General features: G+C 41.9%; 2 protein-coding genes across 10 annotated transcripts; both read right to left on the reverse strand.

The window, feature by feature from the left end:
• Positions 1 to 252: 252 nt before the first annotated feature.
• On the reverse strand, positions 253 to 15,737 carry prmt2ip (PRMT2 interacting protein). 8 transcript variants are annotated; one of them, XM_086028310.1, is made up of 4 exons: positions 13,143 to 13,228; positions 12,213 to 12,354; positions 6,055 to 9,016; positions 253 to 2,539 (listed from the first exon to the last, which is right to left on the reverse strand). In XM_086028310.1, the coding sequence occupies exons 3-4, from the start codon at positions 8,954 to 8,956 to the stop codon at positions 1,734 to 1,736; spliced, it is 3,708 nt and encodes a 1,235-aa protein (XP_085884436.1). In that variant the 5' UTR covers positions 8,957 to 9,016; positions 12,213 to 12,354; positions 13,143 to 13,228; the 3' UTR covers positions 253 to 1,733. The 8 variants fall into 8 exon arrangements, with proteins under 8 accessions (XP_085884436.1, XP_085884438.1, XP_085884433.1 ...); XM_086028314.1 differs by lacking the exons at positions 12,213 to 12,354; positions 13,143 to 13,228 and adding exons at positions 4,297 to 4,331; positions 10,589 to 11,011 and having other exon boundaries at positions 2,392 to 2,539; XM_086028312.1 differs by lacking the exons at positions 12,213 to 12,354; positions 13,143 to 13,228 and adding an exon at positions 15,428 to 15,737.
• A 1,826-nt stretch (positions 15,738 to 17,563) lies between these two features.
• ppcdc (phosphopantothenoylcysteine decarboxylase) lies at positions 17,564 to 27,214 on the reverse strand. 2 transcript variants are annotated; one of them, XM_086027966.1, is made up of 5 exons: positions 26,982 to 27,214; positions 26,141 to 26,236; positions 23,764 to 23,892; positions 23,520 to 23,688; positions 17,564 to 22,879 (listed from the first exon to the last, which is right to left on the reverse strand). In XM_086027966.1, exons 1-5 carry the CDS (start codon positions 27,096 to 27,098, stop codon positions 22,791 to 22,793), a joined length of 600 nt encoding a protein of 199 aa, XP_085884092.1. In that variant the 5' UTR covers positions 27,099 to 27,214; the 3' UTR covers positions 17,564 to 22,790. The 2 variants fall into 2 exon arrangements, with proteins under 2 accessions (XP_085884092.1, XP_085884091.1); XM_086027965.1 differs by having other exon boundaries at positions 26,955 to 27,214.
• Positions 27,215 to 27,256: the final 42 nt, after the last annotated feature.

Genomic DNA, 27,256 nt, shown 5'->3' on the forward strand with positions numbered 1-27,256 from the left:
TTGTAGCTTGATTTAACTCAAGTGCTCACTTGTATAAGGGGAGAGCAGTTCAGTGCAAACTACATATTGGCTGACCTTGGTTTAACAAGGTACAATAGAAATAGGCACGAGTTATTTCATTCAGACCAGCCACAAGATGGAGACATTCAAAAAAGACGCTTGACTGTTTACCATATCGCCCTAATGTTCCCGAAGCCAAAATCTTTCGGCACCTGCTAACTATAGGTGAAAAGTAGCCAACAGGTCACAGTAAACAGTACAAACCTTTATTGAAGACAAAAATGGTATCTAAGACGGTATGAAATACAAACAAAGGGCCTCGGCCCACGTGTCATTGATACGTCAACATCCGAACCCTAACAAATGCGACAGAACTAGACAGTTTGGCAACAACTTATAAAGCTGGTCAGAAAACATTTAAAACGTGGTCACAAATTCTTCACAGAACTCACTGGTCACATGGAACGTTGGTTTGTATTTTTGACACGGAGCGTGACAATTGGTTCATACATTCCCCAGACACTTAATAGACAATACACAATCTAATCAGATCCAATCGAAAAAGATGCCCTTAAAAAGACGATGTGTATCAGTTTGCGGTAAAATATTCTCTACGCACGCTCATTCAATTGAGGAAAACCCCTTCGCTGCTAGGTTTGTGGAAAGAGGTACTCACCCCCTACCCAGACTCTTGCCCTACCCCTCAATAATATTTGAAAACGGCGCTAAAAGGGGGCGTTGCCTGGAGTAGCATTGGGCTTGCAAAAGGCGGAAGGTTGGGCGTGGTCTAACTAAAAAAAATACTCAACCAAGTGCTATACAGTACTATTAAATCACTAACCTGAAAATCGATAGATGTTCGCAAACACAGATACACAGCTGGGCCATCGCCTAACGCCCGCCGAGGTCCCGTCTGCATATTTAAACCACCCACGTGGTACCAGTTGGTCCGAATCAGCCAAACGGCGTCGCGAACGGACTTAAACCTGTATCACGTCACACTCTTGTCCCGCACTCCTGACACGCGGCCGAGTAAGGAAAAAAAAAACCACAAGTGTTGTGTAACTTCTCTCAATGTGCCTATTTTTATTCCACCGCTAACCACACTGTGCGTGTCTGTCGTTTGGTATTTGCGACCAGTCTGCTCGTGCGGCGCCGACGTGTGACGTAAGATTACGTTGTCAACGCAGATTGGCAGTCGCAGACAACCGTGACCACGTGGGTCGATCAAATATGCAGGACAAAACGCAGTGGCGGTAAAGGCGATGCCCAACTCTGCGTGAACAAGACTTGCCGCTATATACCCCACGGTGGCAGAGCGACTGTCAAGATTCCGGAAGTGACGTCAGGAGGACAGAAAGCCCATTCGAATGAGTTGCGGTGTTAATCCTGAAGCTGGCCCTACACGTACGGTTTTTGCCCCAAATTCAAGCTTTCTACAAACTGCACTATAATGTCAAATGACCAGGACATGTAGACAGCAATTGTTGACACGTTTTATCAGCAAAAGTCTATCAGCAAAAAAAAAAAAAAAGGTTTTGGGGTGAGTACCGATTTAAGGCACTTCAAAGTACAACCCTGAAAATGACCACAAAACACTTAAAACTGAGCATTTTTCTGGTGAATTACATTGAAAATCTTAGTTTGTGTACCAGGCACAGCAGCCATGCACTTTGTGAAGTAAGTGTAAACATTACGCAGGGCCTGATTCACTAAAACCTCAAAAAGTGGCGTTATTTGTCTTCAATGGTGAGCCATCCTTTCTTGTAGTCAATGAGCAGCTCCAGGTAGTACTTCCACTCGGGCTCGCTGTCGTAGCGCACCTCATAGATGGTCTTCAGGGGGTCGCTGTGAGGCTCATGGACCCGCACCACTTCCCCTCGGTACCACACCTCAGACTTGTCGTCCTCCTCGTATAGGTGTCGGATCCTCTTGCCCACCAGGTCCGGGTAAGCGAACCTCAAGGCCCTGCGGGCGCGATGCACGGCCGAGCGCAGGACCCAGCGCCGCCTGCGCTCGGCGCTGTGGCAGGCCGCCAGGTAAGGACAGTACTTGATTTTCAAAAGCGATCTTGTCTTTCGCTTTCGGGAGCCGTTGAGGGGACGCAGGTTTCTGCCCGAGCTTCCCGTCCGCTGCCACTTGAAGGTCACGCATCTGCGCTCGGCCTTCTTCCTTTTCAGCTTGATGATCATTCCCGAACTGTTTTGGGACGCCAGCTGGAACGCGTCCGGGAAACTGGAGGATTCCTCTGGTTCAACATCGCTGCCAGGAAAGTCGTCTGAAGTTAACGGGTGAGTCCAAGAATTGTCTAAGGGTGAAGCATCTTCACAGCTTGTTTTCTTGCCTGGATTTTTTTCAGTTTGCCTTTGTGAGTCTTCATCATCAGACAAGCTGTTGTCAAGAAACAGGCGCCTCGAGCTGCTCTTCACCCTGCTTTTTGTCTTTGTGACGCTCCTCTCGGGGGATTTGGCTTTGGTGTCCTCTGCTGGTAAAGAGCTGCTGCTGGTGTTCGAGCCTTCCCCAGTCTCCACGTCTACTCCTGAAATGCAGCAACGTTACAAGAGGTCAGAGTAAGCGGGAAACCCTTCGGGGGGGGGATCAATAGATTAGTCATAAGGGGGGAAAAGTTAGTGTGTTAGTCAGGGCTAAACATTGTTCCGCAAGAGGGACCCGTGGTCAAGTCAATTGAGTCAAATCTATTCTGGGATTTAGCAGAAACAAAAATGACAACTTGATCTTGTGACACTTGCACAGAGATGCAAAAGTGATTTTTCACGTTCACTTAAATCACCACACATCAGATAGGGATTAATCGTTGCAGCTTTTTGTTTAGTTTTCAGTTGGAATTGACTTCAAAGAGTTGATTTTCACAGAAAAAAAAAAATCTCCAATGGAAACTTCCTTAGAAAGAATCTTGTCCTCAGAAAATAGAGCAGCTGATATGTTAAAAAACGTAGAGGACACTATTTGGCAAATAAAGTACCAGCAGATATTCACCGATTTCACGTGTTAACACAACTAAATTGGATGGTTCCACAACATTTTGGCTTTTATGGTGGCAAGGAAGTCTCAGGTCAACTTCCTTCCGTTAAATTTTGATACTTTTGGGGGACTGGATGACCACGCGCCACATTTTAGTTCATCCTTCCTGTTTAAAATGTCACGATAGCTGACGACCAGACCAGGGTGCACCCCACCTCTCACCCAAAAAGCAGCTAGCATAGACTCCCAAGACAAGCGCCATAGAAAATGGGCAGAAGGATGGTTGAAAAAGTACAAAGGTCTGAATGAAAACGTTAGCATCCAGCTACCGGTTTCTGCATTCAGAATAGGCAGGTGCATGATTCTGACAATCAGCGCAACCCTTGATTACGTTGAAGCAAAATGGCGAGCACGAGTTGGCTGAAAACAGCACAGGATCATCATCACTTTACTAATAAAAAGGAATTAATCAATTTATTGATCAATTTCTCCATAGTTTATTAACTGGGATGTGCTGTCTAAATGAAGACAGATGTTGACGTTAGCATGCTACATACAGGATTCTAGTATTTGCATTTCAGGGCCAGGGTGATCATTGTAATTCAATTCCACAATCAGTAGTCCTATGATGATTTTTATCAAAAATGTAATGGAGTCTTTGTCTGCACTTATACCACACTTCAGCAAAGTTTCATCAAAGTCAGTGATGTTGTTTTACGTTAGCATGCTACATACAGGATTCTAGTATTTGCATTTCAGGGCCAGGGTGATCATTGTAATTCAATTCCACAATCAGTAGTCCTATGATGATTTTTATCAAAAATGTAATGGAGTCTTTGTCTGCACTTATACCACACTTCAGCAAAGTTTCATCAAAGTCAGTGATGTTGTTTTTGCCTAATCCACTTGACTAAAGGAAGGTTCTGAAGGATTATCTGGACCAACCATCCTGTGGTGTGAGGTATGTTCTTGAAAACAGTAACTGCTAATCTGTATAATATTTAGAATTGAAAATCCTTGTGTCCATGTCCCCCCCCCACCGAGTCCATAATTAATTAGGAGGCAACAATTAAAAGTTAACAAGATAGCTTCTTCTATTTCATTCACTAACACGCTTCTTCTTTGCATTTTATGCAGTCTGGATACATTGGCATCGTGCTGCCTCACAGGTCAGTCTTGGTACTACGGTAGATAATCTGGTTTTTAGGAAGGAGTCACGACAAGAACACCAACACGAAACTTGCCATTGTTTTCCATTGAAAGAAGGAAAGTGTAATGGGATTAACTGACAACATAAAAATTAAGTACATATACCTGGGTAGCCTTTTGGACATCAGGTGACGTTGAGTCTGGAAAAAATAAATGCATTTTATTTGGAATATTAATGGCTTCTGCCAGTATAGCAGAAATTCGTCATAGCTTAGCTAACAAACGACCGATCAAGTAAGTGGAACCAAACAAAAGTCGTCGTTCTTTTTCTGCAAGTGGAGTCTGAAAACACAGTAATGGGTTCAAAAAGTTGCCTTTAGTGCGGTCGCAAAGGCAACACAGTTGCCCGGCACTCTTTTTGAGACTTGTAGCATTTCCATTTTTAAGCACATACAGATAGCACACCACATTTGTCTTTGATACGATTTTTTTTTTTTTAACTACTTTTTTTTGCAATTATATTTTGCCACGGTGGATTTACGTCAGCTAGACGTACATTGTGGGTAGTCCAGGCGGACCGTATCATAGGCACGTGCACATATTCCAAATGTAGGTTAACAACTACCCTAGCTTCAACATCAGACAGACAACTTTTAACGAGATAATTAAGCAGTTAAATGCCCCATTCTATTTGGAATGACTATATTGGTTTTATTGTAACCCATTAAGGCCGGCCTTAACGCCGCACAACCGCGTTTCTACCACTAGAGCCGGGAAAGCACATGTGTCTTTTTTTTATGTCTCCTAACCAATGAAATGCATCAAAATATACACGTGACGGGAATATATACGTGACGGTGTCGTGAGCCCGCGGAGGATGTTCAGGAATTCTTGGCGTACGCTGTCGATCGCCGCAACTCTTAAATGCGTAAGTGATATAGACGATGCGCTTGTGGACTGAACCAGTAGAACCAGTCGAACGTGATACATGGTTAAGATATATGTTTCTAGACAAAGACAATATCGACGTCTTTGTAACAGAAGAGAGGATGGTAATTACCACTCGATTTTTTAAAAATTTAAAAGTAGTGCTTATCTTGCACTGACACTATTTTTTTACCTCTTCGATTGAAAGAGTAAAGATGAATAAACTCGGATCTGTGTAAAAGCCACATGTCTAAGCTTTCAAATTGTTTTGGAATTATGTTTGTGCCACAGGGGCTGAGATTGATTATTTTGTAGGTGTTGAATTTCTGGGAAAACTTTTCAAGGGTAATTCCAAAGATGACCTTAGATTTTGGGGAGCTGTTGAGCCAAGCGCTTCAGGCCTTAATGGGTTAATGTAATACAATTATGACCTAATTTAATGCTTGCTACAGTAAACACCCACATGACCATCGCAAGGCTACGTTACAGACCATCCCCGCAATCGGTGAAATCCACTATGTAAAAATACTCTATTTAAACACTCCCTAGGCATGGTTTTCAAGTATTTTTTTTAAACACATAAAAAATACACACACATTATAACACGTATAACGGAGCATGACCTGCACAAAAAAAATCCTACAAAATAGTGACACCACGAACCCGGAGCCAGTAATTTCTGGTTTCTGTACCCAAAATGGCAAGGAATCTGGCACTTTCCACTGCAGTCATGCCAGTCACACAGGAAATTATTATATCAGACATAAAGCGTCCACGGCAAGATTTGACAGAGGCCTGATTCCAATTTGTGGTTTTACAATTCTGCGGGTTTTCTCTTTACGCTGACATGACAACAAAGAAAAAGGATTCACCTTACTTGAACCATGTAGTGTAAAAGACAAATCACGCAGTTTGACACCTAGCAGTTCCCAAATACGGTTTGTTGCCCAATTAAGTGTCTTCTTGTTAAGATCCAAACACAGTAAGTGCACTCACCCAGGTGCTTGCAGACATTGGAGTAGTAAAAGAGGTTGAGCACGTCGGCGTAGATGTTGGGAAGGTGTTTGAGCGACATCAGCCTCCTGAGGCGCGCCGAGCACGGCTTGTGGAGCTGGGTGAGGATCTTCTCCTCGGAGAGGGTCGTGGGTCGCAGTTCCACTTTGTGTTTCTGCAGCACTTGGTCGATGAAGGTGTCAGGCACCGCCGGAAAAAGGATTTCCTTCACAACCAGCATAGGGAGGAACACCGCCCCTGTTCTCATGACGTGTGGAAAGGGGCAGCGCTTATGTGCGATGTACTCCCTGAACCTGTCCAGCACCTCCTGAAGGGCAGAGCTGATCTCCTTATTGAGCCACCTGTGCCGTGCTTGAAACCCCAACAAGCAGGAGACTTTCTGGACTTTGGTTGGCGAGGGTTCCGCCGCTTCCAGCTGAGACCGCCACGTTCTGAGTTCCTGCTCTGAGGTGGCAGACACGCATTTGGCGACCACCTTGCAGAGGTTGCGATGCAGCTCGAGGAAATGCTTACGAGCGGACACCTGCGGTTTTGGTTTCCCTGGTGATATTTCATCCAGAATTTGCACGGGCGTTTCTCGTTGCGCAGCGGGACGATAGAGCTTCACTTCGGGGGGACGGATGTTGTAGGCGGAGCTAAGCTTTAGGCACTCAGGCGGAATGCTTTTAATATCCAATTTGCGTTTAAGCGGACTGACTGGTTTCGAATGGCGCTTGGCGAGCGGCTGCTCTGGTGGTGTCTTGCCCAGAGACGAGGCGCTCGGCGGGTTGGGGCTCTGTAAAGAATCATTGACATCCACTGATGAAGATTTACATTCAAGTTTCTCAGGTTCACATATCTGAGTGACTAGCATGGATTTGGTGTCTGACAAAGTCGCATCTTCCGGTTGCGGCTTGATTTGATCCTGCACTGTGCTGCAAACAGCCTGACTCGGAACATTTTCACTAGCCTCGCATGTGTCGGATTGATTTATCTTTTCAACTTTGATCTTTGCGGGTTCAATCATTAGGACCTCAGGCCTCCCTGGGCAGATATAAGCGGGTGGTCCAACTGGATCGGGTTTTATTTTTTTAAGGGGTGTTGTGGGTTTGACTATACAGTGTTCAGACAACTGCGTGCCTCTATGAGGTTCTTTATCTGAAGGTGACACTCCGGGTGGCTTTAGGTGTTCTTTGTCACATGCCAGACTAAACACACTGTCAATAAGTGGCATTTGTGGGGACTCTTGATTTCGTTGGAAGGCCCCCTCTACTTCCAACTTTTGTCGCTTTTTAATAAAGTCAGGTTCACATAAATCAGGTGCTTCTTCTTTGAACTTTAAAAGCGAAGGGGAACGTCTCTTTAGGCTGTCTTTAAGAACAGAGTTCGCATAGCTGCATGCATCTCTGTTGTGCTTTTGACCCGTTGCAGTGGCTGTTTCCAAATTAGGCCTGTTCATTAAAGGTGCACAGAGGCAATCCAACGTTTGTTTGGGGGACTGGGTAAGCCGCGTCCTTGGGGAAACTTGGAGGTCTTTGGCCTGATTGGAGCACATGCCCTGACCTACATAAGAAGAGTAGACCAGCGGTTTGTCTCGGGTCAAGCCAGAAGGTGAAAGGACCGGTTGGTCCGTCTGATGATCAAGTCGACTGGCGATCGACGGATACAGCCTACTAATTTGAAAGTGGGAAGGAAACACAGATTTGACGACAGGTCGTGTCGGAATGATAGGGTCCAGCCGCAGCAAAGCATGGGAAGTGTCCAAAGGGCAGACGTGCTGGTTGGTGTTGCTCTTTTGAAGGCTGGCTGCGGTGGACAAACATGCGGTGGACAAACATTGGTCTGATGGAGGAACACTGATTCGATGTGAAGGCAGGCCAGGTGGCACATGCTGCCTCTCTACGTTTCTGATTCGACTTATGTGAAAACCGGGATGCGCATAGCACGGATAGCCGTAGCCCTGCACAAAGGAGTGATTTGGCTGTGTTTCAGTGCTATGCAAAAACAAAGGAATGTCGCCATGAAGCGTTTGAGGGGGGAACGTATAATGCTCCCGAGGGTTTGGGATAGTGCTTTTTCGAATGACGCCAATGTCCTCTCTCTGTTCACCACCAACATCATGACTATGTGTTCCGGTTTCCACCTCCACATTGGCCTGCGGGTAGTAAAACATTGGGTGCTTTGTTGGATGGCCATATTTGGACACGGGAGAACATTCTTGATAAAGCTCTGAGGTCATATGCTCATATGTTGCATGGGAGGGGTGAAGGCCTGCGTAGCCTCTGGGGGAAGGCTGTAAATGTCGGCTTTGCTCACTTAAAGAAGTTAGCATGGAGAGAGGGGGCATGCCGGGATAGCCACTGTAGTTTGGCTCCATTCGAGTCGGCCTTCCTCTGTTGGAACTTTCTGCCGTCATCCCCTTGACTTGTTCTTCACCAGCATCCAACTGTACACCTCGCAGTTTGTCTTGCGCCTTTCGCTGGATGGGTGATCTTCGGTTGTGGTAAGCCTCCCCTTGAGTCCAGTCGTGCTCAATCTCAGCAGTGGCTGCCGTATGGCCATGCTCCACGCTGTACCGATGTCCCATCACACAACCCCGACTATGGCAGCAAGGGTTGTGTACATAAAGGGCTTTTGGGAAAGCTAAAAAAACTGGATTGTCAGATAGAGATGAATTGTCGCCGCCAGCTTTCGCCCCAGATGCATGACGCATCGAATTTCCTGCGTCCAGCAGAGAACCGCTTGAGGGAGTCCAAGGTGTTGTTAACTCTGGTGCATCCTTTCCTCTGGGGTTGTAGGAAACATGGGCGCCTCTGTACTGGTACACCGGATTTACAATAAACCCAGACATGTCCGATGACTTTGACAGTCCAGCAAATGCCACGGTTTCATCAAATAAAGGCATCTTGGCTCAACATCTCAACGAGGGTCTACTCATCTGGGCTTTGATGATGCGGCTCCAAACCTAAGAAAATAACACAAGTATAAGCACATGTAATACAGTCAGTTATTAGTTTTCTAGCGCTGATCCTACTCAGGGTCAACCATTCACAGCACATTGTGAAATTTAGACTCTCCTAATACCTAATCTACTATGCATATGTTCAGAATGCAATGTATCATTCAAAAATTCTTTGGCACCAAGGGTCAAATGCAGGCCTTGATGAGGCTTATCACATGTATATCAAACGTGGGAAATAAGTAACAATTTGAGGAATGGCTAAAGGCGACTTTTTATTATTATTATGTCATGTAATGATGAAACAATACTATGCGTTTTTAGTATCAGTACTTATGTGCAGTTCGGCAGATAGCAACTTTGATAAGCGTTCTTGCTTCAAGCTGTTAAACTGTCATTCCTATAAAAATATGTACTGGATTTGTAAGTGGAAAAAACAAAAAAAGAGATGGACGAGCGTGCTGTAATAAGCACTCTGAAATCCCCCCCCGCAACTTCTGTCAAGTGAAAATGACATCACAACTGCTCACAACGACCAATTACGGCTGACCTCTTCTCTGAATATGAGCCGTGATTGGTCGTCGTGAGCAGTGACGTAATTTTCAGTTGACACAAGTCAAAATGGCCGCCCCAAAACATGGCTAAAAACGAGTGGATTAACACTTATTCCACAAACGCAATATTTATCAGAATGCCCCGTTTCAACTAGTGGGCTTGCATAGAACATATTCTAGAAAAAAAATGTTTGCGTTGACTTCCCCTTCAAAAAGTAATCATTAAAAGAAATCCAATAAAGTAAGAATTCCAAGAAAGGAACATTTTCGGTGACTCTATAGCCGGTCACTTTTTGACCGGCTATATCAGTAACAATGTACTTTAGTCTAATATCAATTAAGAGTTTTGATATCGTGCCTTCCTATGCCAACAGAGCCACAAAGGTGCACTGAAGTGCAAGATGTCAAAGCCACACATTAACAACTAACTTTATAGTGCAAGAGCTACATTGCAGGTGCACATCAGCAAGCATTTTCTAGCCATCCTGTTGTCAAACTATTAAGACAGCCTTATTTAGACTTGTGTGCCTTTCCGGTGATAAAACAACAACAAAAAAACGGACCTACGCTGACACTTTTACCTCGAGTCAGAGCTTTTATTATTTGACACGCATGTCAAGGCAAAAAGCTTTGCACCGTGTCACGTGACACCACTTTCACAGTTGGAAGACAGGAAACCAGTTAAACCTCTTAAATAAATGGAGAGAAATTAATCACAAAGTCGGTGTGGATATTGCATGCTGTTTTCTTTCGTAAGTTTATTTTCTTCCTCCTTCCTTCGGGTAACTTGAAAGACAACTTTAAATAATAACATGACGCGGGGTTATGATAATATCACGAGTATTACTTTGAATGTAAGAGTGATAAATCTGGTTCTAAATATACTCACCATGACAGGCATTTAGTGGACGAATACTTGACTAAACGTGCAATTACGTTTGATTATTAGTTTTGTTTTCCCTCTCCGACTGTCATCATTTGTAAAATTACAGCAAAGTTACACTTCAATGCAATGTTTCTTTACCTCGAGCGGAGATGTCACGCGGCACTTTCGACAAAAAAAAAAAAAAAAAGATTCCATGTGAGATAAGTCCAAAATAGGGTGGGGGAAATTTGGTTTGTCAGCGACTCAAGCGGAGGAATACCCCCTGAAATGTGCTGTGGAGGAAGATTTTAAAAAATTGGCCAGGGGTTGTTGATGTGGTGGGGTCTGCCCAAAAAGACTTTCCCGCGTCCTGTGGATGTCTCCACGGTTGTGTGTGTGTGTGCGTGTTTTTGTAGGGAGAAGGGAAGACAAAGGGAGGAGGAGGAGGAACGGGGAGGAGGAGGGAGAACATGAAGGATGGTCTGTGATCAATAGGCGGAGTTTTGTTTTCAACACGTGATCGACAAAGGGACCTTTTAAGTTAACCACTTGATTTAAACGCTTTTAAACTCTTTCATCCTGTCCTTAATTCTTACAGTTCAGAGAGTAACTCAGCGGTGGCAGTGCCTTTGGTACACGGGCAGTCAGTGGGGACTATGCCACTTTTTACCTGTTCACAAATCGCTTTGCAGCTATCTGCAATGCCATTTTGCCTTGGTCACAGTGGTTCTCAAATGTTTAATGCCAGGTACCTCAAAAAATGGACTTGGCTCTCCAAGTACCAATAGTACAATAATGACACCATCCAAATACAGACACATACCACCAATACTTAAAGCGGAAGTCAACCCACATTTTTTTTCCAGAATATATTCTATGCAGGCCCACTAGTTGAAACCTGGGACAGACTGTTGACCCAGTGAGATTTATGAAAAAATATATACTTTTACATTTTTAGCAAATTATGAAATTATTTGTGTTTTTTAAAATTGAATATTAAGAATGGCATAATTGTAGTTGTCTAAGGAAGATCTGAACTTCATATTATTCGGTTTGTCATTTTATTTGAATATACGGTATGTCTGGACAGGAGGATTGTGCGAAGTGAGAGAACTATTCAGGCCCACTCTGATTTTTCCATGCCCACCCATTAGCTACGTTCTGGCTCCGCCCCTGGTTGAAACGCATCATTCTGATTAATATTGCGTTTGTGGAATATGAGTTAAGCAGCAAAATGCACTCGTTTTTAGCGATCTCAGTGGATGGCCATTTTGTCACTTCTGTCGACTGAAAATGACATCACAGATGCTAAGGGCTCAGATAACGACCAATCATGGCTCAGTTGCAGAAAACAGGTGAGCAGTGATGGGTCATTACCTGAGCAAGTTCAATGTCATTTTCAGTCGGCAGAAGGGACAAAATGGCCACCCTGGAGATTTGCTAAAAACGGGTGGATTTCTCATATTACACAAGGGCAATACAGTAATCCTCGAATTACGACGTACGCGACCTACAACCTTTCGACGCCCGTAAAGTGCCTCCTGCACCATTTTTCCCCCGCACCATAGTGACTACGTTTACCATGCAGTCAATATTCGTGTTACCAATATACCAATTTCTGAAACATTCTGAATATCCCGTTTACATGATTGAACTGACAGTTGCTCCGGCATTTGAATAACCCAGTGTGTACGGCGACGCACGGCGTCATGACTCAAATGGACGTCATTTCCGCCCGGTACTTTCAACTGTCAGTAAAACAGTTGATGTTCATGTCACTCACCGCAGGAATGAAGCAGCCGGTTTCCTCCTCGCTCCAAAAGTGTGCTTTTGTGCTGCGTCTCTGAGCTTGTTTACCTCTGCTTGTGTATTTGCGGTGGGTTGCATGCCAAACAACGCCCTTCTGCATACATGCACTTCATGTACTGCAAAGACCAGCATTCCTTGCCTTTGAGCGTACGCAGAGTGTCTCGATCGTGTCTGCGCCGGCGCCGGCAGTATCTTTGCCTTTATCGACCCCCTCTCCTTCTCTATCCACCTCTCAGCAGTAATGCTAAGTACCGCATCTTATGCTTTTTTATTTTAATGTATATTCGTTTTTTTCATACAAAGTATTTTGACATAAATAAAGTTTGTTTGAAAACAAACTGTTCTAAAAAATTGAATGCAAATGTTAACCTCAAATTTTAGTCCGACTGAACTATACTTAACAAAGGTACTGTACTGAATTAAAATAAAAGTTTAGCCACTGTAACATTTTCTGCAGTATTTGAACATTTAATTCAGCGATTCTTCACACTCCCCTGCACCACTACTGGTACTTGCACCTCACTTTTGAGAAACACGGCCAAGGACAAATTAAGTTTTTTCTAGACACGTGTACGCTTTAATTCACTTGAAGGTATCTTTCATTTACTTCTAAGACTACATTTCCCTTTTTAGATATCTTAAATCAAGTTTTAACAAGCCAAAATGACATTTGCACACAATTGAGTCGCAGTTCCCTTTATCTGTAATGAGAAACCGCATACACCTGAATGGCAAATGACACTGCAGATATCTTTTACGTTTCGCTCCGACTAGTCACAATTATGTTAATATCCTGAATGAAAATTCCAGCTATTCAAAAGGTAATTATGACTCGGCAGAATGTTCAGAATCAATATTTATCTAATAAATTGACATAAACATACGTAAGATAGGTCATACTGACCAGTCAACGGAAGTGTTGTTGTAAAATGGTGGCAGATCTCTCTACTGCAACAAACTAACGCTTGCGATTATCTCAGACTGTTATTGAGGACAGTCTACCGCTAGCTTTGAGAGGAGCATTCAAAGGCAGAGAGTCATGCCAAAGAAAGCAATGATGCCACAGCATCATTCAAAGCATTTGTTTGATGTCTTTCATAGGGCGGTGATATTCGCATATCAAGGGACCGATATAATGTGCTATGATGTACAGGTCCTTATACAACCCCGCCCCCCCTTAACGTACGCGCCAAAAAATAGAAACAGTTCCATTTGCCAAACGACAGCTATGTATGTAACAATGTTTTTTGGAGTCCAGAATTACCGCCAGAGATAATGCTTAAATTACCTAATAGTCCCTTTGCGCACGTGCAGATCGAGAATGCATACCAACAAATGTCATTTGGATGAAGCCTGCCCCATATGAGATGCGAAACATTATCTAAGCCAAGGGTGCCCATTACGTCGATCGTGATCAACCGGTTGATCCCATGGCAACTAATTCACAAGCCCTCCCAATTTTATATTATTGACTTCCGTCAACAGTAGCTGCCTGTCAACAGCAGTGAATGAGTTTATAAAAGATGCCCTATCATCATCATCATCCGTTATGAATTTTGTCTGTTGATTGATGTACAGGACAGCCAGTCATACGTACACCTGTCGAATGCGTCACTGCGCTTGCGCGTACAATGACGATATTTGCCTCAAAAACTCTTGTCAAACTAGGGAGTTGCCTTATTAGCTTCCAATTTGTTTCGACAACTCTAAACTTAATAAAACGTATCAATATAATTAGAGGACCAAGTAAGCCAAGTACTTCCATACAGAGTGAGCGGAGGACTTTTTTTTCTTCCCACGATGTCATTTTCAAAGTGCTTTAGCCTCGTGTCCCAGTGTGCTACCGCTAAACTGAAGAAGGTAAATGTGGAGCGGCATTTTCGGTGCATTGATTAAAAACAATAAGTCCCAGCCAATAGTGTTTGTTAACCACCATGACTGATAATCTTTTGGAAGTGTGCTTGTGGCTCGTTATTAGCAGCTAATGTCCACACCGTGCATCCTTGGCTCATTCCATTCAGTACAAGTCGCCGGTGTCAATTATGGACAAAAATGTATGCTGGTTGAATTGTGCAGTATGGGGTCATGCAGTTACGTAAACTACACCAACATAATAAATAGTTACGCCTCTTCGCAGTGCCCCTAGTGGGTCTCATGCTAAGTCAAAAGCCAAAGAATAAAAGTGTGTTTTAAGAACAGTTTTAAAGATGGACAGAGAGGGGGCTTGCCTAACGTTAAATGGAAGGTCATTCCAAGGGGGGGGGGCAGCAACTGAAAACGCTTGATAGTTTCTGAGGCTCCGCTTAGGTACCTCCAGTAGCGTCTGCTCCGTTGACGTGCGGCACCGGGCAGGTACGTAGAGGTGGAGGAGCTCAGAGAGGTAAGGTGGGACCAGACCATTTCAAGATTTAAAGACAAATAAAATCTTCTTAAAATGAACTCTAAAATGTACAGCGAGCCAGATCCAAGCCAATCAGTTGAGATGGATTCAATGCCCTGAGGAAGTGACCTGGTTGAATGAAAATATTTACAGGCATGCCCCACTATATACATTCACTGAAAATGATATCATATTGGAGCAATCAAGATGAATCTAAATAAATTAGAACAATAAGTGTTTTCTTTTTTTTCAGTAGTCCAATTCAAAAGGTTTATCTGAATCATTAAGCACAGGAAATACTTCAGAAGACAAATTCTTATCTAATTTCAGTTTTGTGAGACAACCCCATTATTGGCAGTTTATCCCCGTTTTTTCAATAATTTGTTTGGGTTAAAAAAATTCTATGCTGTTACGATTGATTTAGGTTATTTGCCGTTCCTGTCCCCAATCCACTGTATTCTTGAGATGATGAATTTCCGGTTTTCTTGAGTAAAATAATCACCACCATTGTAACCAAAGAAATGATGAAATATTTCACAGCACAGCACATAGCTTTATTACAAACCTCTTTTAAGGTGATGTCACATAGAACTGGGCAAAGATCCTATGTAATTGTACTTATGCACATCATTCCCTTGTTCACATTGCAATCTTTGGAACGTTAAGTACAGAAAGAAGAAACAGAGATGAAGCCTTGAATTTTAGATATGCGCTCACATAGTCAAGCAAAGCTTCACACCCCAAACCACAGAACTGTGCCGCAGACATGCAAACCACGATCATAAATTCTACCACTCGTGTTTATTTACCTTCAGAATGAGTTCACACAAGGCTGCGCTTGCATCATACCAGCTCTTTTTTTGTTTTTTTCATTTTTGCTCCCCCGGAGGACTGCCACAGTTCAGTCTAGACTCGTCCCTGGCTCCCATCAATCATTGCGGCCTCACAGGTGAAGAGACGACGGGCTTTCCCCATCGGAGCGGCTCGGCACTTCCCGTTACGTTGGCAACAGTGCCCGAGGCCAAGCAACACAAGGCATCATGGGGATGAGAGTGACATGCTACATTTCTTCCAACACATTTATTCGGTAAACATGTGAGGCCTGCAGCTTCATAACTGAGGACAAAGATCTCTCGGCAAAGGATCAAATCACCTGAAAAACTTTGAACTATTCCTCTCATTTCCATCGATGGGAGTCAATCATTAAACGGCAGGAGGATTTTATTTGATTTTTGGTTTGCATTGAAAATTAACCAAAGTAATGCGCGCCCACAACTTGTATCAACAGGTTATTATGGTTTTTTTGGGAGGGGGAATAATCAAACATGTAAATATCAGACTATGACAACCCAAGTAAACATAAATGCAATTCTTAACTCATTCACTGCCAGACATTTTTAGACCTAACGTTGGAAAAAAATAGAAAAAAATAATAATAATAAATTCCTGGGATTGAATGGCTGGACTGTGAAAAGACAAGCAAATTTGTCAATGGCAGTGAATGAGTTAAAGAGTGATTTTAGTTCTTAATGGAAAGAAAACTATTAAAAGCTAGCTAGTCCTGTGTGAAAAAGTATTCCCCCCCACCCACCCTTTTGTTACATCCTGAAGTAACTGTGGCTAAAGACGTCTTTTGAAAAGCTGAGTTCAATTTTACTGACCACACCCAAGCGTGTTAACCTCCAGACCTGTTCGGTTAAAAAAAAACATTTAAATAGAACCTGTTTGACAAACTGAAGTCGGCCACAAGATCTGCAACAACATGCCATGACAAAGAAATTCAAGAATAGATGAAAATTAAAGTAATTGACATTGATCCGTCTGGAAAGTCTTACAAAGCCATTCCTAAAGCTTTATAACTCCAGCGAATCACGGTGACAGAGATTACCCACAAACGGAACTGAAATATTGAACAATGGTAAAGAGTCGGCCTCCAAAAATTACCCCAAGAGCACAGCGACAACTCATCCAGGAGGTCACAAAGGAACCCAGGACAACGTTTAAAGAATTGTAGCCCTCCCTCGCCTCAGTTAAAGATGTTCCCAGCAGGCCCACTAGTTGAAACACCGGACTCTGATTAACATTGCGTTTGTGGGATATGAGTTAAGCAGCAAAATCCATCCCTTTTTAGCCATCCCAGGGGGCGGCCATTTTGTCAGCCGTGATTGGTTGTTACCTGAGCCTTGAGTAGTTGTGATGTCATTTTCAGTCGACAGAAATGACAAAATGGCCGCCCCCAGAGATGGCTAAAAACGGGTGGATTTTGCTGCTTAACTCATATTCCACAACCGCAATATTAATCAGAATGTTTCAACTAGTGGACTTGCATAGAACATATTCTTGAAAAAAATATGTTTGGGTTAACTCCTTTATGGTCAATGTTCATGACTCAACAATAAGGAAGAGACTGGGCGAAAATAACATCCATGTAGAGTTTCAAGGTGAAAACCTCTGCTGACCAAAAATAACATAAAGGCTTCGCTTTAGTCCGGATTTATATCAGATTGAAATGCTGTGGCATGACCTTTAAAAGGGCGTTCATTCTCCAAAACCCTCCAGTCTTGCTTAATTAAAGAAATCCTGCAAGGAAGAGTGAGCCGAAATATCTCCACAGAGATCGGTAAGACTCATTGCTAGTTATATAAAATGCTTGATTTCAGTTGTTGCTGCTGCCGAGGGTGATCCAACCAATTATTTGGTTTAGGGAGCAAATACTTTTTCACACAAACCAGGTATCTTTGAATAACCCCCCCTTCCCTGAATAAATGAAATCACCATTTAAAAACGGCACCTTATATTTACTTTTATCTGGTTATATTATATATATATATGGTTATGACCAAATATTTACATTTGTTTGATGATTTTACATTTTTAAGTGGTGAATCTACATACAAAAAAACAATTACATGTGTCAACATGGTAAATAATGAGAATACACAGAATTAAGAAAAACAAGTTTTATTTAAGAGTATTTCTTTTTATCGCAGTGTTATTTATGCCCTACTTTTGGCCCTTTTAAAAGTTTTAAAAATGGGAACTACAATGGTTGTATGAAATAAACATTGTGCACAACGGGTGATTTTGAGCATCTATTTCAACTGTGTATAGAGAGGATCTTGTGTGACGCACTACAGAAGAGCAGGTGCTCCCTCGGGATATCACGTCTGATGAAACCACACTGCATAATCCCACAGGAATATATCAGGCCATCATGTGTTGAAATTGCATCAGCCAACACACAACACAACACGCACATGCACTTGATCGTGCACAAATATTGACATGGACAACAAAAGCAAATTAAGCAATGAAATGGCGTCAGGTTGGAATTTTTAGCAGGTCACTAGGGCGTAAGCTCAATTATTAGTTCACAAAAAAACAACTATTTACTCAATGCGTGTTTGTTTTATGTTTCCCAAAGGCATCCAATGGAAATAACAACTCACACAACTTGATTGAATTTGCTCGTATATTTCATTCAATCTCTGAAATACAGGAATCACACAAAATCTCATCTGTGCTGCTTTTCTAAACTCGCAAACACTTACACCGTGAAAGGCCAAGTCGGAAAAGGGCGCGGTCTAAAATGCAACCCTCACATTTATAATGTTAACCTGACAAGTCTATAAAACAAAGTTTGGATGTTAGTCTCAACAATAGATGAGATGTCAGCATGCGCCTGAATGTGTGTGTGCATGTGTGTGGAGGAAGATCTCTGTGTGCGTCTCTTCTCAGGTGTACTATTTTTGACTCTTCGTGCGTATTATGCTGAAGGTGATGGTGGTCATCCTTGTGTCAATTTCCCACAGCCAAATTTGACTGTTATGAGCATGCTAATGAGATCAGCGTTTACTCCCAGCGAGTCGCAGCCGCAGACACGGTGCACTTCTCCACGGTGGCTGGCACCAAGGCCAGCGCTTACATTCCATGTTGGCTGATGTAATCTTGTTACACTCTCAGTAACACAATCACACTGCCGCAAATAGCTGAAGGAAGCCCAGACTTTTTATATGGAGAATAAATCACATGCTGCCACTTTGGCAACGCATGGGGAAATCTCCTGTTTAATAGCATTATGATGGGAAGCTAAACGGATGGTGCATACGAAAATATGGAATGCAGAAGAGGATTTATGTAAAGGTTGAATGGTTGACTTGCCACTTTGGCTAGGGACAGTGTTCTTTTCACGGTATGCTTCATTTTTGAGTCTGTGAACATAGAGCTGATGTGCAGTTTGGCAAATTCCATTTTATTATTTATTTTCAAGAGCGGTGTCCTACTTGGTCATCTCCCATGAAGTCCACTTTGGCCCATCTTTAATTTCTTTGGAGGTTGTTCTGGGCTCTTTTGTTACCATTCGTGTATTATCCATCACTTCAAATTGTCATCCATTTGTCTGCTGCGGCCACGTCCAGGGAGGGTGACTACAGTCCAGTGGATGTTAAATTTCTGAATTATAATAATTATGCAACTGTAGTCAGAGGGCCATCAAGCTGTTTGAGATGACCCAGTTTAAAAGCCTTTACCTCTAACATGCTTGTCTATAATTTTCATTCTAATCTCCTGAAACAACTCTCTCCTTCTCCCACCATGCCACCAAACAGCACACTTGACTACTTGTCTCATTCACTGCCATTGACGAATTTACTTGTCTTTTCACGGTTCAGACATTCAATCCCAGTAATTTATTTATATTCTTTTCATTTTTTTTTTTCAAACGTTAGGGTAAAAGAGGGTCTGAAAATGTCTGGCATTGAAGGAGTTAAATAGGCCGACTGACTGATTTCAAGTTTGAAGACACCTGTGATGCTAATTAGAGGATACACCTTGGTTGAACATGTCCCTAAGGTCAAATTATTTTCAGTCTTTTCTAGGGGCACCATCATTTTTGGCCAGGCCTGTTTCACATTTATTTATTATTTTTTTAATTGTGTTGAATCACAATTCAACAGCAATGTCTGATTTTCATTGGTTCGTTTTCTATCACATTTTAATTTATCACTTTGTTTTTTTCTTTCATTACCAGTATCAGTGATGTTGTCACCGTGTGTATTTATTCATTTGCATTTCTTAGTCCTCTCACCAAATAATTGTTTGGTTTTTTTTCACAATGAAGGCGAAGATTCAGCTTGCATTCTTCTTTTGCTAGTAGAGCCTGTTTGAATCAGTTCTCTGAAGAATAGAAGACAATCCCAATTTACCGCCGTCACTGTGTTTGGAAATGGCTGTTTTTTTCCCGTTTTTTTTTTGTACTAAGATTCCTGTGAGGAGAACCACAATATGCTTTTGACCTGAGGATCTTCGAATCATGTGTTTTTTTAAGGGCCTGGTACTCTCACCAGAATTTAAAAGGCACTATAAGAAGACACAAATTATGTAATGTAAATCGTCTGACTCATCTGCAGTTGTTAAAGGATGTGTCTACATGCATCAAATAGTGCGCCCGTCTGGGGAAATGTCAGCTGAAAGTTTGATGTGCGCAAATGTGCAGTGCCTGCTTTCTGTCTCTTTCCACTCATTTCTTATCACATGATTATAGCCTCATAGGTGTTTGCCCTTAGACAGGACAAACACAAGTATTTACTGTCAAAACAAAAAAGATGAAAGAGGCTCCTGTGACTTTGACAGCCTGTTTTGTTACAAAAGCTCCACCGACTTTCTGCTTTTATTTGTGTTTTGGTATTGACCCTGTTGTTGTTATTTGACTTGAATAGAATGCCGTCTGCGTGCAGCAAATTCTTTGGGTCGATTTTCTGGGACCAAATGAAAGAAGACCGAAATGACAGGAAGTGAATCATTTATTTTGCCACATGAAATCTCTAAAGAACCAAATGGCAAATGCGCAGATCATAAATTGACTGCTATTTGCAAGGAGCCAAGTGTTGCTCAACAGGTTTATCACACTGCTTTTATATTGACAAGTGACATTGAGAGAAAAAAAGTTTGGCTGAGGAGCTGATGTAACTACTGCTTAAAAGTTTTGGAGTAGTTAAAGGCTGAGTAGTTCAGGGGAATTTAAAAGCTTGAAATACAATACAATATTATTTATATAGGGCATTTCACAACAGCTACAGCTGTAACAAAGCACTTTAAATACAAAGATAAGGTAAACTAAACGTACGCAAAGCTGAAAAATAAATAATAATAATAATAATAAATAACAATAAATTTGAGAACTATACAAAAAGGCCTTTCTACGTGAACAAGATACGGGTTAAAAACTGAAAGCTGTTCTGCAGCAACGGAGATTGAGCAGCATATAGAGCAGTGTTGCAACCAATAGTGTTGCCATTCCCTTGTGATCATTATTTGAACATTCTCGGGGCATTAAATCGATCGCAAGTGGACAGTTGTGGTTATCTTAGAAGATGTTTTGCCTGTCGTCCGAGTAGCTTTTAACAGTTGACGCACCAAGGCTAGAAAGGTCAGCTGTAGCCTGAATGTTGGTGTGGAAAAACAACTAATTACTGTATCCGTATCCTTTAAGTTAGTGGCATGCATGACCTGAATGAATGAGAATATTTACAGCCATTATTTGAACAGTATTGCATTGCAGAAGGTAGTGTGTTTCGATAAAAAAAAAAAATGCAAGAAAGGGGCATTTAACAATGGAAGACAGACAGACCATCAAGGCACTTAAAGCAAGTCAACACATTGTTTTCACAATACTGTATATTCGATACACGCCCAGTAGTCTAAACACGGCATTCTGATTAATATTGCATTTGAGATGGATGAAAATGGGTGGATTTTTCTGTTGAACTCATATTCCACAAACACAATGTTAATCAGAATAGCATATTTAGACTAGTGGGGGTGAATTGTAAATTTTTGACTTGACCCCCGCTCCCAAAAAAGGCACATTTTTCTCTCTGTTGCAGACTCTAGTAAGAACTGTCTTCTTCACCATGAAAGGAACTCAGAAACTGGGAGAAACTCTTGACAGGAAAACGTATGGCAAAAGCCGCAACAGAATCAGAAAGTGGTAGGCGCCTGACAAGAAAACAGCTTTAAACTCAGCATAAAGACCATCTCCAACTGAAGCAAATGTTTTCATTATCAATCATTCCAGACATGTTAGCAGTACTTGTGTTCAAAGAACGCTGCACGCATTGTAGTCTGTGTGACCTGTGGGTCTGCAGCCCCTTGGTATGCGCCGTGCTCACTTCCCATTTACAGAAAATCAACAATGCATCTCTGTGTGCTGATGAGTGGGAAAGTTAGCTTGTTTAGGGAGGTATGGAATGAGTTATGACCCAACTGATTGCAGATACCACCTTGGGGTGGGGAGCTTTTTTCAGGTTCCAATAATAACATCCTCTTAACTTCAACTCTCCACTGTCTTTTCAATGACATTGAATCCATGAGGAAAAATGGACAAGACATGCAAGTTATTTAAATTTGCCTTTTACAGGAGTGTGCTAATATGATGATGGATTAAAAACACAATCACACGTCCCAATATTTTGTTGCGGCTGCATTTCACTTTGATCACATATGTCTTGATAATGTTCAAACTGCTTTATAAATATCCCACAAAGATTTTTAAGGGAATTCACCCCAAATGTATTTTTTTCAAGAATATGTTCTATGCAGGCTCACTAGTTGAAACAAGGTATCATGATAAATATTGCATTTGTGGAATAAGAGTTAATCCACCGTTTTTAGCCTTCTCTGGGGGCAGCCATTTTGTCTCTTCTGTCGACTGAAAATGACATCACAGTCGCTCAGGGCTCAGGTAACGACCAATCACAGCTCGCCTGTTTTCTAAAGCTGTGCCGTGATTGGTTGTTATCCAAGCCCTGTGCAACTGCGATTTAATTTGCAGTGGACTGAAGTGACAAAATGGCCGCCGCCAGAGATGGCTAAAAACGGGTGGATTTTGCTGCTTAACTCATATTTCACAAACACAATATTAATCAGAATTCCATGTTTCAACTAGTGGGCCTGCTGGGAACATATTCTTGAAAAAAAAAACATGTCTGAGTTGACTTCTGCTTTAAAGGAGTTAATCACGTTGAAATTCATCTTAATTCCAAACTAGCTTGGCAGCCGAGTGTTTAGCAAACTTCACAGTTCTGAAGTTGGGAGTTCAAGTCTGGACTCCATAGATGTCACGTTTGGTGAAATGATACAAGGTCAGTCAAAGGTCATAGTGTTGACTGCTGTTCATGTTTGGGGGGGTGGCTCACTGGTTTGCTGAAGATGCTGCTTGATCACGGTGATGATAGTCGACACCTCCGCCATGGCACCTTTGCCTGCAATAAATTCAACAATTACAAGTAACACTGAGACAGAACGCGCTCTCATCATTATTCAACTTTTTACAATTTTACGTTGCTTGTTGGCCTCAATGCTTAAAAGATGCCTGTGAATATTCCGATTCATCCAGGTCATTGTATTCTCAGGGCATTGAATCGATTGCAACTGGACTGTTGTGGCTGCCATCAGGTCACACCCATACCTCAAGGCCAGATAGGACAGATGTAGTCTGAGTGTCGGTGTGGAAAATCCAAGTATTTATCCTCTAACAGGACTTCAGACTAATGTTTTTAACTAGGACCACGGTGGCTCCTAATTACAAATTCTCGGGCGCACACTCTAAAATGACTTGTAAATATTTTGTTAGACATGAGTTTAGATATATGACTTATAGCGGATGATTATGACAGGTTTATGTGACGTGAAAGTTATTATGTTGTTTTTAACACTTCAGTAGGTCTGACTCCATTTTGAATAAATATTCATCTCAAGACCAAAAAAAAAAGCGCAAAACTTTTCTGTCATAAAAAGTCATGAAAGCAGCTGAAATGGAACAGGTTGAGGAAAAAAAAGAGGAAAATTCAATTTTCTATATGTCCCCTCTCATCCCCTCCCTTTCATTTTTTCTCCACACACCTTTGTCTCCACACACCAGTTTCTTTGCAATGCAGGGGATTTCCACATAGCCAAACTCTTTCAGCCTGTTTATTTGCTGGGCTGTGATGGGATGCTGCCACATAGCCGTGTTCATCGCAGGGCAGAATAGGAGAGGGCGACTGTTATCCCAGGCTCTCACCACGCACGTCTGCCAATGATAAACACTAAGTCATCAGAAATGTATGAAAAAGAAAAAAAAGGTACCGACATTCAGGGCTCGCACCAGCAGGTTGTCACAAATGCCACTAGCGATCTTTCCGAGCGTGTTTGCATCTAAGGGGGCGATGACGAGAAGATCTGCCCAGCGTCTGAGCTCAATGTGAAGCACTGGGTCACATCTTTGACTCCACAACTAGAACAAAAAACACAACAGACATGTCTCAGAGTGAAGGAGATGACTAAAATATTATAAATAGCAGTTGTGGTTTCTCATTTATGTTTTGAGTCCATAAACATGTACCTAGAATGAATATTAAAAGTATACACACCCCGGTTCAGATGCCATATGTTTGTGATTAAAATAATAATAATAATAATAGTATAAAGACAAATCATTTCAAAACTGAGTCCTGCAACGAATATGTGGCTGAGGACAAATTATTTAAAAAGCTACATCACATGGAGTTTACAAAATGCCATGTTAATGTACGTTAGAAGTTATTTAACTTAGCACATTGTGGTATCTGTATACAGTGCTTCAATAATGCACAATGATATGTATTTTAGCCTAGCATTTGTAATCATATATAAACATGTATTTTAGTCTAGCGTTTGTAAGCACATATGAAAATGGCTGTCCTGAAGATGATAGATGACGATACCAATAAAAAAAAACACCTAACAACAGCTGTTCATCGGGAAAATGACAGCTGCTATAAATTTAACAGAAGAGTATCCGTGTGAGCGGTTATGAGTGAACCTAAAATGACAGCTGCCATAAATTTAACAGAAGAGCACCAATATAAGCATGTATGAGTGACCCTAACTTTGTTTGATCTAAGAAACGATGTCATGTTACTGTAAATCTAGTTGGAGCCAGTGTACCTGACCATTGTTTGAACTAAGGGAAATGTCATATTGCTGTAAATCTAGTTGCAGCGAGGGATCCTGTGTGCTGTTTGAACGAAAGGCGATGTAATGCCACTGTGAACCTAGTTGAAGTGATCAAAGAATAAAAGCTTTGACGGCCCATTAGGGGCCTTTTATTATATTTCCAATAGAAATCATCATAATACCAATATAAATCAAAATTGACCGTGATGGGATATAAAACAAACATTAGATACCATTAAGTTTGAAAGTCCCTTGGGTTGGCCTTCTACAATGGGCGGGTGCCATTGCGTAACTGGCATTATCCAATCAGAAAAAGGGGTATGGCCCGACAAATTGTGTATAAAACCTGCTATAACGTGCTTTAGAATTCAGACTGCTCACTTGTTCTCGGGTTTTGGATAAAACTCTCTGTGTGATCAGCCAGCAGCTCGGACTCCTGCTTGTCATTGAATTCAACTGATTTCCAATTTCCAGTTCCACAGCCATGAAGGAAAACTGGTGGAGGGTCGGCCCGGCGGGCTGACACGACACGACAACATAGCGTATAGGAGCAAAAAAGTCCACAGTCTGTGTGAATTTGCACTTGTGTTGCAAAAACAAACTAGATTAGGTTACCTATGGGTGAAATCAGTTGCATGACATGATGCCTCAATTCTAATAGTTGTTGGTTCAGCAAAACTAAATACCAACACAGTCGTCTTCTATGGCTTAGCAACATATTAGTAAGAGGCTAATAAATAGCCAACAGCCTACTGTCACTCACATCATTCAGGAAAATCTGTATACTTTTATCTTTTGTCCGTTTCTCTTCTTTACTTTTTTTCTAAACTGAGCACTTGATGGCTTCTTACATCTTTTGCTTGGATCCATGATCTTCATTTAAGTCTCGACATCATAACATGACGGTCATGACCTTTTTGCATTCCCCTTTGCCTCGCCCACCTCTGCAGTCACAAATTGATCATCCGCCCTTCTTCCCCTTGCCTCTTCGGACACACACAGCCTAGCCTGTCTGACTCTCAGCAGCAAGTTGACGTGAAAATGGGGGCGCCCCAGTGCCCACTCCACTAACTCGACATGGAAATGAGCGGTAGTCTAGAAAACGGGCGAGTTCTGTGTTGAATTTAGTTTTTGTTTTGTATTTTTTTTAGGGTGTTCGTACGGCCTTACATGCCCTGGACGGTCACTCAACTTGCCCACAGCAAGAACCAACATTGACTTTGATAATTTGCAAGCACATTAAGTTGTTTATTTTCACATTAATGGTGGAATAGGTTTTGAAATTATTTGTCTTCTTTTTATTTATTTATTTTTTTACATAACAAAAACCTGGCATTTGAACTGGGGCACTCACACATTTTATAGCCACTGTATAACTGAGGAATTTCTGCAACCTCCTGCCCTCACTCTTTTTAAAAAGGGTAACTTTGGAATTTCTGATGTTAATCGATTCAGACCTTCTTCCAGATTCAAATTAAGTGCAAAGAATACAATAGATCCAGGTTTCATGGTAGCAGCTTCCAGTATTGCGTGCTAGAAAAACTTACCTCCCATTCATCTTTGTCAGTGTAGACCTTTACTGACACCTCTTCAGGGTTATAAAAGTGCTGAGCATGCTCAGTTGTGACCACTCTTACATCCACCTTAAAAAGAAAATATCGGATGTTGGCCTCTGACTTTTAGTTCTCAATAGACAACACACACGCCAGTGAACTAGACCAGTGATTCTCAACCAGTGTGCTGTGGCACATTAGTGTGCCGTGATAAATCATCAGGTGTGCCATGGAAAATGATCTAATGTCAATTATTTAGACAAAAACATATTATTTCTAAATATTTTTTTGTTAATTTATGTATGCCAAGCGGGTATAGAAACAGGCATAACAATTAAATGCTCTTCCACTAGAGGTAAAGGTATATAATTAACCTGTATGTTTTTGTGAATCGTTTTGCTTAGTGGTGTGCCGTGAATTTTATTTCCGAGGTGAAATATGTGCTTTCTCTCAATAAAGAGAGAAAGACTGAACTAGACATTAGAGTTAAAACATGCCCTATTGATTTGTGTGTGGGTGTGTGCGTGTGGATGTGAGTGTACTACATACACCTACACTGTAGGTACCAATGACAGTTGAAAGTCTCTGATATTTGACTTTGGTTTATGCTGCTATTCTGATTCAATCCAGTCAGCCCCGTATTGAATTACTACCATAATTACCGTACTGTATCTAATCTATTAAATCATTACACGGTTCAATATTCACCCACCCTATACTTTAAGTGAGCTCTAGGGAACTGGCGTGCTAATTGCAAAGATCGGGTCTCGTAACGGGCACAAAGACCTGTAGGAGGGAAAAGGCTAACCCCAGGGAGATGAAGAAGTTCAGAGACCAAAACAGGAAGTTTGAGGGCAGCTACGCTCCCGGTCACTCCAACGAGCACACAAAAAGTCCCGGAAGTCTTCACCAAGTCGCATGGATGATGAGAATCATCTTCATCCGTCTGCATATTTACTGCCAAAGGTGAAACAATCTCTTTTTTTTTTCGCTTTCCAAAACAGTTTGGACGATAGTTACTTTGTTGATCTCCCAGCGATTATACTTCCGCAAATAAAGCACAACGGCCATTCGCAGTAAAGGATACTGAGACGACCAATCGCAATAGAG

This window comes from Filicampus tigris, chromosome 4 (genome assembly GCF_054856515.1).
Source record: "Filicampus tigris isolate MCC_2025a chromosome 4, RoL_Ftig_1.0, whole genome shotgun sequence".
Classification (NCBI taxonomy): domain Eukaryota; kingdom Metazoa; phylum Chordata; class Actinopteri; order Syngnathiformes; family Syngnathidae; genus Filicampus; species Filicampus tigris.

Bases quoted from the DNA above. Each gene is read 5' to 3' on its own strand.
- ppcdc (XM_086027965.1), bottom strand. From the start codon at position 27,098: ATGCAGACGGATGAAGATGATTCTCATCATCCATGCGACTTGGTGAAG. The intron at 26,237-26,954 runs GTTAGCCTTTTC...TTTCTTTTTAAG, and splicing joins AACTTCTTCATCTCCCTGGG to GTGGATGTAAGAGTGGTCAC. The intron at 23,689-23,763 runs GTGCGAGCCCTG...TATCATTGGCAG, and splicing joins GCATTTGTGACAACCTGCTG to ACGTGCGTGGTGAGAGCCTG.
- prmt2ip (XM_086028312.1), bottom strand. From the start codon at position 8,956: ATGCCTTTATTTGATGAAACCGTGGCATTTGCTGGACTGTCAAAGTCA. The intron at 2,540-6,054 runs GTGAGTGCACTT...GCTGCATTTCAG, and splicing joins CAATGTCTGCAAGCACCTGG to GAGTAGACGTGGAGACTGGG.